This window comes from Aplosporella prunicola, assembly GCF_010093885.1.
Source record: "Aplosporella prunicola CBS 121167 unplaced genomic scaffold K452scaffold_4, whole genome shotgun sequence".
Taxonomy (NCBI): domain Eukaryota; kingdom Fungi; phylum Ascomycota; class Dothideomycetes; order Botryosphaeriales; family Aplosporellaceae; genus Aplosporella; species Aplosporella prunicola.
Genome location: NW_022983532.1, coordinates 1,059,758 through 1,075,015, shown reverse-complemented (window position 1 = coordinate 1,075,015; position 15,258 = coordinate 1,059,758). Strand labels below are relative to the sequence as shown.

The following is a 15,258-nucleotide window of genomic DNA, read 5'->3' as shown; positions in this document are numbered from 1 at the left end:
AGTCTTAGTATAATAAACCTATTTAAGCAAGGCATTCAATTTTCACCAATCTGATTTTGATTATATCGTGACTTCTGTCTGTCTCATGTCTAACTACATGAACCCGGCTGATGGACACTATGGCTCCTGACAGACAGTGATTAAATGTGCATGGTGCTAGGAATATGGGGCTAAAAAGGCTTGCCGCGGTGCCCACAGATGCCTTGTTGTTCCTGCTAAATTATACCTATTGGGTTATTCCTTCCAAAGAAGCGACTTTAACATGCATGACAATTCGTGATCGAGTTCTATTGCACAGTCTACTTCGTAAACATACCTTGACAATGCTACCTAGTATGTTGGAGGCCGTCGGCTTTACCTTCGGCGTTGCGTTCGGTGGCTTGAAGCGAGCGTGACGATTGACTTGGACATCATCTCCCGAACGACCGGCAGCGCGCTCCGTATGCGCAACATGCCGCCTCGCCAGCACATGGATTTCCTCGTACTATGGAACTCACCCGTAGGGATGTGATTCTCGCTTGCGTCGCGGTCTTCGTCGCATGGGGCTTCGTCACCAATTGGCTCCCGTCACTACGATATTTCCCTCACGCCTTCATCGCAGGCATCGCCGTCTCCATAGCAGCCTTCGGTTACCTGGCCCTCTCAACCTCTCGTGGACATGATTCCCATCTCAGGCGGTACAAGCGCACAACTCCGCGTCTGGCATTTATCACTGCGCCAAAATGGTCGCAGGAAATCAACTCTTTGAACAACAGGTTGCTGTACCGGCGAGAACCTCTTTACCCCCCTTCATTCGTCATATCCGACCACCTTGACGGACTTCTCGACCTTCTGTTACGCGACTTCGTTGCAAGCTGGTATGGCAGCATCAGTGGGAGGCCGACATTCATAAATGAAGTGGACCGAGCCATACGGGCGGCTCTGGACAACATTCGGGACAGGCTGTTGGCTGTCGACCTGGTGGAAATTGTCATTGCCAGAGCCGTGCCCTTAGTAACAGCTCATATGAGGGACTTCTATGAGGCGGAGCGCATTGTCCGTGGACGAAAGTTGTCGCGGGACGTGACCGAGTCAGAAGAGCTTGATCTGGCGATTGCTGGGAAATATCGGGACGGCAAACTGCATCCTGCGGCTTCACTTACTTATACCAACACCAAGGTCGTGCAGCAACAACATTTGCGAAGCATTGTAGCCCGGTTGATGGCGCAAGTGCTTCCCCGCAATATGAGGACTAGCTCTGCCGTAAATACCTTGATAAAAGAGATTGTTGCTTGCGCCGTACTATTTCCGGTCATGCAAATGCTTTCCGATCCGGATACGTGGAACCAGCTTCTGGAGGGTTATGTAGGTATTTCGTATATCTACAGCCCATGCATTTACTAATACGCGGCAGGGGCGCACACTTCTGCAAGATAGGAAAACGGTCCGCAAACTTCGGGCGGCACTCGACGAACACGCGCCTTCTTCACCGAGTACGACTACATTCCCACGATTAGCACCTCACGACAGTGAGCGCAGATTCGAGAGATTCATCCGTTCTATGAGACAATGCAATTCCCTCACCGATGCCCGCCGATTCAGAAACGAAATTGCAAGTCAACTCAAGAAAGATGCTGCGGTAGAGGGGCAGGATCCATTGTACCTTCGTCGCCTCGAGACTGCCAAACGGATTTTGGACCAAAGAGTTGCCCACCTGAGCTCTGGAGGCGCAGCTAAGCAAAAAGCAGCACCGCAAACTCCAGGAAGCCTCATACGCTCTGATTCTAGAGTGGAGACTGCCAACTTGCGCCAAGTGCTGTACGACTCTTCGGGTCTCTCGTATTTCATGGAATTTATGGACAGGCAAGGACTTATGCGGCTTGTCCAATTCTGGATTGTGGTAGATGGCTTTCGCAACCCATTGGAAGAGGATACGGATGAACCAGAGGATGATGCCGGATTCAAGCATTCTTGGGGAAGCTCAGAGCGGGCCGACCTAGCCCAGATTTATGAGGCTTACATCACAAAGCCGGAACTGGCAGTCCCAGGAGAAACGCGGCGAATGGTGAGCGAGTTTCTGAATGCCGGTAGGGCTGCTACCAGTTCACAATACCTGGCAGCAAGGCGCGCTGTTTTGCAGGTGCAGACGTCGGTATATCATGTCATGCAGGAGCGTCACTTCCCCAAGTTCAAAAGATCCGACCTCTTCTTCAAGTGGTTGGCGTCCGATGAAGCTTCTTCCATTGCCAAGAGTCCATTAAATGGACCGGAAAGGAGTGTCACTGTTCCGGCATCCTCAGCTTCTCTTGCAAGACCGCCAAATCTTTCTCGTACCTCATCTACCAAAAGCACACTCCTAGGACCGGACCTTCGCAGAGCAGCAGTATCATCCTCGGATCTCAAAAATGTCAAGACAGCTGAGGTTGCTGCTCCTGCTCGGAGATCTTTGGACGATGGCGGACGTGCACCTCTTTTCGATGATGACTATGACACCGATCCGCTCGCACGCTCGACACAGAGCTTTGACTCCGAAATGGATATCGCAAGAGCCAATGGTGATAACAGTCAGATAGTAGACGCCATGCAAGCCGCCTTGAACGATATTATGGATGCCGAGCCAGACAGAGATTCGCTTTTCTCTGATAGTGGCCCTAGGTCGATCCAAGATACTGATTCCTTGAGGGGTTCTTTGGAGATTTCTCGTTCAACTTCCCCTAATCATTCGAAAAGAGACAAAGAAAGGCCGAACATCGCATCGCTTGGCCTTGTAGGCGTTCCTTCAAACAGAGGTGTCTTCACAGATAATCTTTTCGGGGATGAAGAAAAGTTCCTTGAAGACGAGCTGGAAGATTCGGATACCAATGGCAAGGATGAGGAAGACCAAATCCATGAAGCTGCGCCAGGCGACTTAGGTCTCGCTGAAGCGATCGATGCGCTGTCCCAGGAGATTGACAGATTGGTCAACCAAGAGTCTATCGTTGATTCTCTTACGAGAAAGGCCGAACTTACCAACAATGCTGCGGAGTTAAGGATTCTTAAGAAGTCAAAGGCGAGTCTACAACGGGAAATACATAGGAAAGAGCTTCAGCGGCAGCAGTATGTTGTACAAGAGAGCGACAACAGTCTCTACGGCCGCGCCACGATATCAATTCAGTCCATCATGGTTGGCAACGACGAGGATGGGCGCGAGTTCGCAATGTGTAAGATGAATATACGTCTATTACGCGGATCACAGCTGATTAATTCCAGATGTTATCGAGGTACGCCGACAGGCAGGAGAACACATGCCTGCTGCTGCCTGGGTAGTGGCCAGACGCTATAGCGAGTTCCACGAGCTTAACAAACGGCTTCGAGCGCAATATCCCATGGTTCGCAACCTGGACTTTCCACGCCGGCAGATGGTTCTCAAACTGCAGAAGGATTTCCTCCAGAAACGTCGGGTGGCCCTAGAGAGATATCTCCGAGAACTACTGCTGATCCCAGCCATATGCCGAAGTCGTGAACTTCGCGCCTTCTTATCGCAACAGACCATCTCTTCTTCTGACCCCACGAACCCGCAGGCGGATACTAGAGACTTCGTTGCGCGCATTTACAGCTCTGTCACAGACGGAATGGAAGAATTTCTTGGAAATATTCCAGTGCTTGACCAGCTTTCATTAGCAGGACAGAATCTTATTTCTGCCGCAACTAACCAGCTCAACAACGCTGGACCGTTGGGTAACGGCGGAAACAGCGCGCTGTCGAACGACCCCCAAACAGCCGCAGAAGCGGAGGCCGAATTACGTGCGTATGAAAGTCGCGAGCTTGAGCCGTTCATCAAACCCATTTGCGACCTTTTTCTGGAATTGTTCGAGCTGAACCGCGAGAACAATTGGTTAAGAGGGCGGGCTGTGGTTGTAGTTCTTCATCAACTCCTCGGCGGCACGATTGAGCGTAAAACCCGCGAAAACGTCAAAATTTTCACACAAGAAGATAATATGGCCAGATATATCAGCATGATCAAGGACAAAATGTGGCCAGGCGGCGGACCAAGGCCGCAGGCTGTGCCGAGAACTCCTGCGGAAAAGGCACGCAGCCAAAAGGAGGCCGGGCTGTTACTGGCCACACTGATACCGGACTTGGCAGGCAGCGTGGTAGGCAGGGCGAATGCACAAGCAGCCAGCAGAAGAATACTCGCAACCCTAAATAACCAGCGTTTAAAGTAAGTCCATTCTATTCTGTTTCGTACTTTGCGCACAGCACACTAAACAAATCTGTTCGCAGCACCCATCTTGTCTTTACATTAATGGACGAGGTTTTGCAGGTGATCTTTGGGGCCTAGGATATCCGACAGTTTCAGTGTTAAGGCGTTGTTTTGTTTTGGATTTGCTTTCCACATTTGCAATAGCTACAGCCATCTACAAATGGACATACGAGGCTGAAACGCCAGAGCCTACTGTAGGGTTGAAAGTGGCTGACTGGTCGCTCACCCAGGCGTTGCTCCACCCTTCCAGTACCTTGATGGTACAAACGGCATCTTTGTGATTACCGCCTTTCTTTTTCTTCCTCTGACGATGACGTGTACCTCGGTGCCGCTCTTGTGCAGCCCATTTCTGATATAGCCCATGGCGATATTTTTCTTCAGAGTTGGGCTGGGACAACCGCTAGTAACTTTCCCAACGACATCACCATTCTCATCGACAATTTCTGCGCCCTCTCTCGCCGGTGCACCTTCGACAACCATTCCAATCCTTCTTCTGCTCACACCTGAACCCCCATCCTTTTTCGGCTTGAGCTGACCTAAAATGACGTCTGAACCATGGAAACCGCCCTTTTCGCGACGATCCTTACTGATGATCCACGACAAAGCCCCTTCGACTGGGGTGGTCGTATCGTCAAGATCATGGCCATAAAGACACATACCTGCTTCAAGCCGAAGGCTGTCACGGGCACCAATGCCGGCGAGTCGCAGTTTCTCGGGGCCTGCCGACTCCAGGAGCATTTCTGTGATACTCGCCGTCTCCGGGCCCGGGATGGAAATTTCAAAGCCATCCTCACCTGTGTAGCCGCCGCGTGAGACGATGACGTCCCCAACAGCCTGACCGCTGGGCAGATGAAAAGTAAGCTGTTTGCATTGCCCAAAATAGAGGGTTTTCAGGTCGCCGGATTTACTGGGCAGGACAGCGGATAAAATTTCATGGGCGAGCGGGCCCTGTAGAGCGATGAGACCCCGTCCGTCAAGAGTCTCCCACTGTACCTCGGGCTGCTTCTGCTCCCTCCAATTTTTGAGCTCCTGGCCAAGATAGTGCGAGTCTTTTTGGCGACAGGCAGCATTGGTTACTATGTAGAATTTTTCGGGAGTGAGTTTCGTGATGATAGTGTCGTCGACAATGCCGCCACTGGTGGGATGGAGGAGGCAGGAAAGGGTTGAATGGTGATTCTGCAGAACGGAGACGGATGAGGGAGTGATGCGTTCAAGGAAGGCAGCGGCACCAGGTCCAGAAATATAATGCTGCACCCTGAGCAGTGCATCAGTCTGATGGACGAAGGGGAAATTCGGCCGAGGCATACATGTGGCTGACATCAAATAGACTGGCTTTCTCACGCGTCCAGTTGTGAGAGTCACCGACACTTAGGTCGCTATACTGGACAGGCATACTGAAGCCCCCAAAAGGGACGAATTTGGCACCGTATGCCTCATGGAGCTGGAAGAGCGGAGTCTTGGCTGTGTCCGTAGCGTTTGCTATGTCGGAGCTGTACCGGACGGACTGATAGCCGGACGCGCGGGGACGTGCGGCGTACGCCATGGAAGGCATTTTGGGCGCAGCCGACAGCGTTCTGGCGGGATTGCACCGGCGGACGGTGCAATTGGCAAAGAGGGCAATAGCTCTTCGGGCGGCCATGGCGTGTTGATATGTGTGTTGTACAAGCAAGTTATTTGATAGTTAACGGAAGGTGGAGTAGTCAGGTAGCCTAGGACCGGCCGGCGGAGCTTCTAGATGACGAAGCAACCGCGCCGGCAGCTCCAGTTGAGCTCGGGCTGCAACCCAAACATCACCGCAACAACAGCCAACACTGCAACGACGCACACCATGTCTAAGGGCTCAAAATACCTGCTGGTCTCCCTGCCGACCTCTATATCCCCCGCCAACGACAGCGACGAGGCCCTGAGCGCCCTGCGTGCGGCTGTCACTACTGACAATGGCACCACGCACCCTTTCGCGATACCGGCCTTCAAGATCGGCACCCTTGACGCTCTGGTGCAGCAAGCCGACGATCTAGCAAAACTGAACACTGCCTGCGAGGGTGTTGTTAACAAGGTGGGAGATTCTCTGCGGACCATCCTGGACGGCGACGAGGACAAGATTGCGCAGCAGAAGACCATCAATGACAGTACGTGTGGCATATTGTTGTGACCTGGGCGGGCCAGGTTAGCTGACTACAGCGTCAGAGCCGGTTGAGCACTACCTTCGCTCTTTCTCGTGGAACAAGGTCAAGTATCGGGCAGACAAGCCCATTGCGGAATTGATAGATGCGCTGCAAAAGGTACGGCACCACTTGTGCCTCTGTTGCTCGAAAGTCCTACTCACACCGGGGGTTTTCTAGGAGCTTGTTGGGATAGACAACGATGTGAAGGCCAAGTTCAACCAGTACAACCAGGTCAAGACGAATCTTGCAGCATCGCAAAGGAGACAGACGTACGTTTTGGTGCCTTTTGTGTGCAGCTGCATGGTTACTGACACCACTACGCTTGATAGTGGAAACCTTGCAACCAAGTCTCTCGCAGCCATTGTACCTGCCTCCGCCCTCATTCAAGATTCCGAGTATCTCGAGACGCACCTTATCGCTGTGCCCCACCAGTTGAAGAAGGAGTATCTGAAGAGCTATGAGACTCTTTCCCCGATGGTGGTACCCCGCTCCTCCACAGAAATCGCATCTGATGATGAATTTACTCTCTTTGCCGTCACTACCTTCAAGAAGCACTCAGCCGACTTCATCCACAAGTGCCGCGAAAAGCGGTGGACCCCGCGGGACTACAAGTATAAGGAGGGCGGAAAGGAAGAGGAAGCGCGTGAAGTGGATAAACTTGAGAAGGATGAGCGCAAGATTTGGGGCGAGGCGCTGCGTATGGGCCGCACGGGATACAGCGAGAGTGCTATGATCTGGATACATGTGCTCGCATTGAGGGTGTTTGTCGAGACTGTCCTGCGGTATGGTTTGCCACTGGAGTTTGTGTGTGGCTTGGTGCAGGTTAGTTACGTTGCGCATAGGATTTTGCCTGGAGCACCCCGACCCCGCAGACCAAGAAGCTGACAAACCGATAGACCACTCCGAAGCTCGCAAAAAAGGCAAAGGACAACCTAGACGCCATCTACTCTTACCTGGGCGGCAACGCTTTCGGCAGAGACAGCAAAGGCCGGGTCAAGAAGGATGACTCGGCGGTTCACACGGAGATGCAAGCCGCTGGCCACTCAGCTGATGCAGCGGCAGAGTACACGGCTTATGTTTACTACGAGTTTGAGATCCTATGAGGCTATGGCGTCGCTGCTCCCCTGTACGATTCTAAAGACGCCTTCGACATAAAGATATCTTCCCGTGCCTGGGTATTGTGCATTAGCTTGACACTTCTACACTAACCAAGACCACTGATTCTGCATTTCAGCTTAGCGGCATGCATTGCAAAAAAAAAAAAAAAAAAAGTAGGAAATAAGAAAGTGGAATTCTCCGCACTTTGCCGAGCATTCTGTTACATTAGCCGTAGCGTGTGATGAAGCAGTAGGTTTGTTTCCCAAGTGATGGTGCACAATGCAATCCTCTGAGAGGTTTCCAGGTATGTGTGAGAAGGGAAAAAAGCAAAAAGTATAAGAAAGGGCCAGAATGTACGGCTGACGGTGAGCGTCGTTGACAGGGGGGCTCGAGGCTGGATGCTCGAGCCTACTGCGCCGCTGGTTCGCGGGGGCACGACATGCCGGAAGCGTCGAGAATGGCCGGGTGCAGTCGTGCGATGCTTCTAGAGTAGCTCACAGCTCACATGCGTACAGGTCTCGGGGATGAGTCGGGACGAGCCGTGTCGAGAAGTGACGAGTTCGGCGCAGTAAGCATTTGGGCCACATCGATGGCGGCTTGGCGTTCGCAGACGGCAGAGACACATCGCGCCACCAAGCCGTGTGCAGCTTGCATGGCAGTGCGACGGTCAGAAGGCCTGCGGGGTCTCCGCTCGCCGGCAGCACGGGACAGCACGGGGCAGCACGGGCAACACGGGCAACACGGCCAGAAAGCGTGGCTGCAGGGGGGGACAAGGCTAAGGGCGGCAAGAGAGAGCCGCAGCAAAAAGCCGCACTTTATTGTTTTGGCGGGCGGCGTTGGCGAGAATGCTTGGTATGCTTGCGTTGCATCGCGCAGGAGCCAAGTTGCATCGCGCAGGAGCCAAGTGGCAATCCGGAGAGAGTGTGGGTTCTGGGCAGAATCCGGAGTTTGGCCTGGAGATTTTGTGGGTCGCGCTGCATCATCAGGACAGCGCGCATCATCTGCTGCCATGGTTGGTTGGGGCCGTTATCCCCTCCTTAGCACTGCAAGTCTTTTCCTTCTTCTCTCGTGGGTGTTGGCGCACCTCTTTCCTTTCTTTACAAGTCGTTCGTGCCTTCCATGTTTCCATTTTGTTATTATTATTTTTTCCTAAAACTTTCTTTCTTTCCATACTTTCGCCCTTTTGCCCTGCCGCGGCTGAAGGGCTGAAGCGGGTGGCCGCCGCTTCCGCCGCCGCCTCATGCGGCAATGCTGCTTTGGATTAGTCCAGGCCGTGACCTAATGCGACTTTGGGGTGCAACGGCGGGCACTACGTCACCTGGGATGAATGGGAAGCTTTCCTCTGCCCACCCACGGCACTGCCGTGCCATCATTTTCGGCGCCCCCACATCATGAGAGGCGCCGCTTCTTGCTTGCCTCTCACATAAATACACCTACTCTTCCTGCCACATTCTCCACACTCTTCTCCGCCATCCCGTCACCAGCCTCTCGCATAATCCTCTTTGATCATGTCGATCCGGCAGCAGGTCCCTGCCGACATGGGCGAGAAAAAACACGACATCAGCCCCGACGGCACTGGCCAGGAACAAAGGGAGGCCGTGTCTGGAACATCTCCCGAGGACTCCGTCGCCGAGAAACAGGGCGAGCGCCGCGAGGTTACCATTTCCGAGGACGATGAGGAGACCTACAAGGAACTTCCCTACTGTTGGCCCGCATGGTACAGGTGGTACATCCTTACCGTCATCTTCGTCATCCAGTGTTCCATGAACTTCAACGCCAGCATCTACGGCAATGGCGTCGGCGGCATGGAAGAAGCTTTTGGCCTGAGTGCCCAAGGTGCTCGTGTCGGCCAGATGATATTCCTCGTCGCCTACGCTTTCGGCTGTGAGCTATGGGCCCCCTGGAGTGAGGAGTTTGGGCGAAAGATCATCCTCCAGTTGAGTCTTGGCCTTGTCAACATCTGGCAGATTCCCTGCGCCCTAGCCCCCAACTATGGTACTATCGTCGTTTGCCGTTTTCTCGGTGGCCTCTCTTCCGCGGGTGGATCTGTCACCCTAGGCATGGTGGCCGACATGTGGCAACCCGATGACCAGCAGTTCGCTGTCGCCTATGTTGTCTTCTCCTCCGTCGGTGGCTCTGTCATTGGCCCAATTGTCGGTGGCTTCGTGGAGACGTACCTGCACTGGCGATGGGTGTTCTGGCTTCAGCTTATTTTTGGAGGCGCAACTCAGCTTCTCCATGCCCTCACCGTCAAGGAAACAAGAACCTCGGTTTGTCTCAATCGGATTGCCGCCCAGCGACGCAAGGATGGCGACAAGGACGCCCTTACTCTTGATGAGTACAGGAAAATGAAGATCAAGGAGTCGGGCGTTTGGAACATTGGCGGCCTTCCTCTTAAAGAGATCGGGACCATCTGGTTCCGACCGTTTAAAATGTTCCTGACGGAGCCCATCGTCCTTTTCCTTTCGCTCCTGAGTGGTTTCAGTGATGCTCTCATCTTTACCTTCCTTGAGTCGTACAGCCCTGTCTTCAAGCAATGGGATTTTAGTGCGATTGACATTGGTCTCGCCTTCATTCCGTAAGTGTTAAAAGCCCGATTACCTGGCAGAAGCTGTTTCTAACAAAGAACCTCAGGCTTCTTGTTGGCTATCTGATTGCCTACTTTTCCTTCTTCCCCTGGTTTTATAAGCAACGACAGAAGCTCAGAGCAGGGACTCTCCAGCCGGAGTATCGTTTATGGTGGTTGCTGTTCAGTAAGAATAATCCGGTCCGCTGTGCTCCTTAGTACATGCTAACATAGGACGTGCTTTCCAGCTGCACCACTCGAAACGATTGGTCTTTTTGGCTTCGCTTGGACAAGTCTTGGGCCGGAGTACAACGTCCACTGGATCGCACCAATGATATTCTCCGCGCTCGTCGGTATTGCCAACGTGAGTTTCTATGAGACAAAACAGAAAGGCTATATTAGGTCTAGGTCACTGACGGGATTTTCCAGTATGCTATCTACATGGCTACAATTGACTATATGGTCGCGTCCTATGGACCTTACTCTGCTTCTGCTACCGGAGGCAATGGGTTTGCCAGAGACTTCCTTGCGGGTATCGCCGCGCTTTATGCCACACCACGTGAGTTTTGATGTCGGCTCACTTGACAAGACGATAGGACTGACCGCTTTTTCTGCTATAGTCTACACCAATGTTGGTGGCAAGTTCCACCTTGAATACGCTTCGACTATTCTTGCTTGTCTTGCACTTTTGGTCACAATTCCGATTTACATCTTCTACTTTTACGGGCCTCAAATCCGCGCAAGGTCCAAGTTCGCGCAGGAGATCGACAACGAAACTCACAAGCACGAAGATCACCGTCGTGAGTCTTTGCGCATTGCGCAGGTTTAAGCCAAGCCCGCTGGTCTTGAGCTTTAGCAGCTCGCTGAGAATGACATTTATATGATTTGCATGAGTTATTGAAAGGGACTGGGTTTACAATATATATTTCTAGTGCTTTAAAAGGTCTACTGCCGGATCTTCTAAATTAGGTTGATACCCACCGGCTTGGATGCCATAACGGCGTTACAATGGCCTTGTTCCAATTCTGAATACAAACTATATTCTTTTACGGTACTGTGTTGTGGATATGTTTCCATTGGCTCATGGTGAAACATTGAAATCTTGAAATTACTTTGTTGATGGTGTCTCTTCAAGTAGAACGGGAAAATGCACTCGTCTACTAATATCGGTCGTACAAATCTGCGAAAGGGATGCTCTTTGACTGGAGCAACTAGCAGCAGCCATTGTACAAAAGTACCGTCCCCTCACGCATCATGTTGTGCTTCAAACCACGAAGGACAAAATTACATTCTATCTGCAGCGCGATCGACGCTAGAATTTGCGACAAAACACCGCACAGCTCTCCATCCACTCGTACATATAGTCGTGGTCTCGTCTAACCCATAACATGTCACGCACTTCCATCAATCATATCATTCCCTGGATCATCTCCGGCTGCTGGGAAGCCGAGAGGTGCTGAACGGCTCTGGGGGTGGTGCTCCCACCAGTGCCCCAGCCATCCTTGCTATGCAGGGCGCGGGGAGTCGTCTCTTCACTGCCGCCGCCGCTGCCGCCACCTCCGCTACGCCGGGGGCGTAGGCGCTCGCTGCTGGCGCGCGGGCTCCTCACCGGGCCTCCGGCTTCTAGGGGGTCAAGCTGAGCGCTGCTTCCCTTGGTGCGCGCGGGGCTGTGGCCACTACTAGGGTTGCGACTGCTGTGCGGTTGTTGGCGCGCGGCGGCGTCGGCTCTGGTGGCAGCCTGCTGCAGCGCGCGGGCGCCCCCGCCCGGGCCCCCGCCCCCGCCATTGTGCTCGGGGGTTTTGGCGCCGGCGGTTGTGGCGCCCGAGTCGCCGGCGTGTGGCGTCCCTTCCCAGCTCTTTCGCCTCATCACCTTGCCCAGCATTCCAACGAGCTCGGCTGCGTCTTCGAAATCTGCGTCGTCCATGCCTTCCTTTGCGCGATAGACCTCCCTTATAGCTTTTCTTGCAAGCTTGCGCGCGCCGTCGTGATCGTTCAGGCAGTCCCACACGAAAGCAGTGTGCTCTAGGGCGACTGAAAGGCGTAGCGGATGCGATCCTGGAAGGATAGCCACAGCCATGTTAGCGGCCGTTGTGAAGTGCGTGTTGGTTAACGGGAGAAAGTTCAATGGCGGCAAGAGAAACGCAGATGGTCGGGAATTGTTCAGTGGTAGTCCAGGAGGGTGGGCAGGCCGAGGGCTGTTGCCTCCGCCTCCGGAACTGTTGGCGTAAGGGTTTGTGAGAAAAGAGGTTTCGGAGGTGATCGACGTAATGGGCTCTCGGAGCGTTGGCATTCGCCCGGTGGAATGACCTGCATCTTTTTGTTTGGCTTGGCTGGCCTTGGGCGACTCGTTGCGACCATTGCCATTGCTGTTGCCATTGCCGTTAGGGTTGCTGACGCCGTTACTGTTACCATCATTTCCATGTGTTCTTGCCTGTTTGTGAGTTTGACCAGGCATGAGCGAAGTGTGATGATCTGCGGGCGCCGAGCCCGTTTGGGAAGAGATGCTGTTGCTTTCAGAAACGGGAGGCTGGCTGTGGAAAAGACAAAAAATATGGTAGAGGGACGCGCGGAGTTTGGCGCCTAGGACCCGACATTCGGGACCGTGCTGTCCATCTTGGGTGTAGGGGAGAATGTTTAGCTCGAGGATGGACAAGCCTTCGCGCGAAAGCCAGAGGATGTGATGGTAGAGAGCCAATGACTTGTTGTCGCGGGAAGCGTCGAGCTTCCGCAGCTTTCGGGCCCGGACGAGTTTGCGCGAGAGGAGGACGGAGAGGCCGAGGAGCTGGTAGAGAGAGGCCGAGAGAAGCGGATTGGTGGTGGCCGTGTGGCTTGCTAGGCGGCTGAGGTATTTCTGATCCACATCAGACGAGGCCATGGCCGGGATGGCTGCAGCAACGATCAACGGATGTGATTTGGATGGTGGAGAGGCGGCTCACGTCGAAGGCCCACTGCTACCCGCGGCCGTGGAAGCAGAAGTCGATCTTGGCAAGTGGGGAGGCGTGCGCGTGGTCGCAAGGATGGTGGGGAAAAGAAGAGGAACACAAGAAAAACAATCTCACGCAGCCCAGCACGCGCAGGCTTCTTGTAAAGGGCCCATGGTGAAGACGTCACTCCCTCGTGCGGTGGCTTGGTGGTGAAAACGCATTGTCGCGGCGCGGCACCGACGAGGAGCCGCAGACGCAACGGTTTATGGATGGGCGGTGAGTGCAGGCTTTCATCAACAGGACGAGGATGCCGTTGGAGCTACGTGGCCGTAGCCCGACGCCAGGCACAACGTCCAGCAGATTGGCCCGGCGGGACGTCAGCGCGCCGCCGCCAGCTGGCACCGGCAAAGGCAAGGCGACAGGGCGGCAAAGGGCGGCAGAGGGCGGCAGGGCGGCAAGGCGGGCTTGCGTCACTTGCAAAGATATACTTAACAATATCACATCCTCCCGCATGAACATCTGTCAGCCTCTCGCCCTTGGCCTTTTGTCATGGCCGGGCTGCCTTATGGCAGGGCTGAATGACAGTTTCTCAAGTCAGCACCATGCCAAATAAGAAAACAAACCTCATTCATGGAATGCGACTACATAAAAAGCTCCTGTGAAAGTTCACGACTGATCCGTAGCAACGTGTCTTTTCTCTCCAGCTGAAATTACCAGTCCACAATCACCACGATTCAACCAGCGCATCCATCTATCCCTCAGCTCCCATCCGGAACAACACCCGACCAACACCACCATGTGCCGCTACTATGCTCACACTCACTCGTGCGGTCACACCACCACCATTTTCGCCGCTTATTGTGCCTCTGGCGCTCTAGTCCAGCGACCTTGCCATGGTGGCGAGATCTGGCAGACGCTCAAGATGGACCATGTTTGCTCGGCATGCCAGACGGACTCGGCCAAAGCGAAGGGGAAGGCTGGTCTGGCGACTGCGGGACGGCGCTAAGTGCAAAGCAGACAGCTGACTGCGCGCATTTCTAGTCGTTTGCAGCCGCATGGAGAAAAGTTCTCGGGGTTGGGAAAACTATCAGTTCTCAGGGTGATTTTTTTTTTTTTTCTTTCTTTTCTTTTCGGAAGCCGAACGGGGCATTTGCCCTAGAAAGTTTAATTGTTCACCTTATCCCTTTTTGTTTTGCTCATTGGCCACAGCCTCTGCAAATGAACTTTCATCCAATTCTTAATCTTGACCCAAACCTACACATAATCTGTGAGACTGGCCACCGTCAGCTGCTTTGCCTGATCATCCTTGCTTTTGTCTGCTTATGTTTCTTTCCCTGTGTGCGGCCTATCCAAAAAGCATACATCGGGAAAGAACTGACTATTAGAATGGATAACCAATGAGACCAAGGGATAAAAGATGCAACTGAAAATTGTAAGATCCCGAATTGGATACCCGAAGGATAGTAAATCAAAACCATTGTCAAGTTGCGAACACTAATATGAATACAGCCCTAGACAAACACGTTAGCAAGACTTATATAGTACTATGAGAGGTAAACACTGTTTGGACGAGGACATACCAAGTTACTTCGTGGCCCATGCTCGCCTAGCGGACCGCATCATGTTCCAAATCGAGTAGGATGATGTTTTGCCAACCGCCACGCTTAGACCAAGCTCTGGGCAAGACATGAATACGCGCGCGCCATGACGGGAGCCACTTTGCACAGAGCTTTGCATCCAAAACAAATTCGTTTTAGATTGACGCACCATCAGGTAAACGTGCAAGCCCGCATGGTGGTGAGATGCAGGTTGTTGCGATTTTTGTCTTTTTTTTTTTTTCTCCTAGGCCTTTGCCTTGCATCTGCTAGAACTAGAAGCAAGAAGTGTAATACAATATTCCTCTGGGGACTGCTGGCCTTGCATCGCTGCCAGAGGTGTTGTGCGCATTTGATCATGCACGCGTGGCAACAGACCCAAAACTCCGAAATGTCAAACCAACGTTATCTGCTAAAGCAGAATTCAAGAGCCTCCTTCCCACCGGAACTGGTTGCTCCTTTGTTCAAATGCAATGTAACGCTCAAAACGGGTATAGCAAAAATAGACAGAGAACGGGTAGTGCCCCCTTCCACTCGTTTTCTTCAATGTTGTGAACATGGGGCGAGTCGCACGTAGAAATCGGCCGCGTGGCAAGCTGAACGTCAATAAACCACAGTCGTGTTGTGCCGTAGAGTGGGAACGTGAGGGAAGGCGCAAATGCCTCGGTAAGTAGCAGTGACATCAATG

At 53.0% G+C, this 15,258-nt stretch overlaps 8 protein-coding genes across 8 annotated transcripts; 6 read left to right on the top strand and 2 right to left on the bottom strand.

Moving 5' to 3' along the window:
* Positions 1–486: 486 nt before the first annotated feature.
* On the top strand, positions 487–4,300 carry K452DRAFT_221246 (uncharacterized protein; the record flags this gene model as incomplete). Its single annotated transcript, XM_033536507.1, has 4 exons — positions 487–1,344; positions 1,394–3,179; positions 3,229–4,180; positions 4,243–4,300. The coding sequence occupies 4 exons, from the start codon at positions 487–489 to the stop codon at positions 4,298–4,300; spliced, it is 3,654 nt and encodes a 1,217-aa protein (XP_033401447.1).
* A 144-nt stretch (positions 4,301–4,444) lies between these two features.
* On the bottom strand, positions 4,445–5,765 carry K452DRAFT_220837 (uncharacterized protein; the record flags this gene model as incomplete). Its single annotated transcript, XM_033536485.1, has 2 exons — positions 4,445–5,477; positions 5,530–5,765. 2 exons carry the CDS (start codon positions 5,763–5,765, stop codon positions 4,445–4,447), a joined length of 1,269 nt encoding a protein of 422 aa, XP_033401446.1.
* A 239-nt stretch (positions 5,766–6,004) lies between these two features.
* On the top strand, positions 6,005–7,557 carry K452DRAFT_284102 (uncharacterized protein). The gene is made up of 5 exons (XM_033539893.1): positions 6,005–6,351; positions 6,410–6,504; positions 6,565–6,656; positions 6,717–7,209; positions 7,284–7,557. The coding sequence occupies exons 1-5, from the start codon at positions 6,051–6,053 to the stop codon at positions 7,488–7,490; spliced, it is 1,188 nt and encodes a 395-aa protein (XP_033401445.1). The 5' UTR covers positions 6,005–6,050; the 3' UTR covers positions 7,491–7,557.
* Positions 7,558–7,592: 35 nt separating this feature from the next.
* On the top strand, positions 7,593–8,816 carry K452DRAFT_124591 (uncharacterized protein). The gene is made up of 2 exons (XM_033535214.1): positions 7,593–7,789; positions 7,868–8,816. Exon 2 carries the CDS (start codon positions 7,991–7,993, stop codon positions 8,636–8,638), a length of 648 nt encoding a protein of 215 aa, XP_033401444.1. The 5' UTR covers positions 7,593–7,789; positions 7,868–7,990; the 3' UTR covers positions 8,639–8,816.
* A 207-nt stretch (positions 8,817–9,023) lies between these two features.
* Positions 9,024–10,880, top strand: K452DRAFT_221095 (uncharacterized protein; the record flags this gene model as incomplete). The annotated part of the gene is made up of 5 exons (XM_033536498.1): positions 9,024–10,063; positions 10,120–10,238; positions 10,300–10,415; positions 10,481–10,610; positions 10,672–10,880. The coding sequence occupies 5 exons, from the start codon at positions 9,024–9,026 to the stop codon at positions 10,878–10,880; spliced, it is 1,614 nt and encodes a 537-aa protein (XP_033401443.1).
* A 467-nt stretch (positions 10,881–11,347) lies between these two features.
* K452DRAFT_284100 (uncharacterized protein) lies at positions 11,348–13,360 on the bottom strand. The gene has a single exon (XM_033539892.1). It carries the CDS (start codon positions 12,924–12,926, stop codon positions 11,460–11,462), a length of 1,467 nt encoding a protein of 488 aa, XP_033401442.1. The 5' UTR covers positions 12,927–13,360; the 3' UTR covers positions 11,348–11,459.
* Positions 13,361–13,586: 226 nt separating this feature from the next.
* On the top strand, positions 13,587–14,375 carry K452DRAFT_284099 (uncharacterized protein). Its single transcript, XM_033539891.1, has one exon. The coding sequence runs from the start codon at positions 13,772–13,774 to the stop codon at positions 13,979–13,981; it is 210 nt and encodes a 69-aa protein (XP_033401441.1). The 5' UTR covers positions 13,587–13,771; the 3' UTR covers positions 13,982–14,375.
* Positions 14,376–14,528: 153 nt separating this feature from the next.
* On the top strand, positions 14,529–15,168 carry K452DRAFT_284096 (uncharacterized protein). Its single transcript, XM_033539890.1, has one exon. The coding sequence runs from the start codon at positions 14,767–14,769 to the stop codon at positions 15,145–15,147; it is 381 nt and encodes a 126-aa protein (XP_033401440.1). The 5' UTR covers positions 14,529–14,766; the 3' UTR covers positions 15,148–15,168.
* The last annotated feature ends 90 nt before the right edge of the window (positions 15,169–15,258 follow it).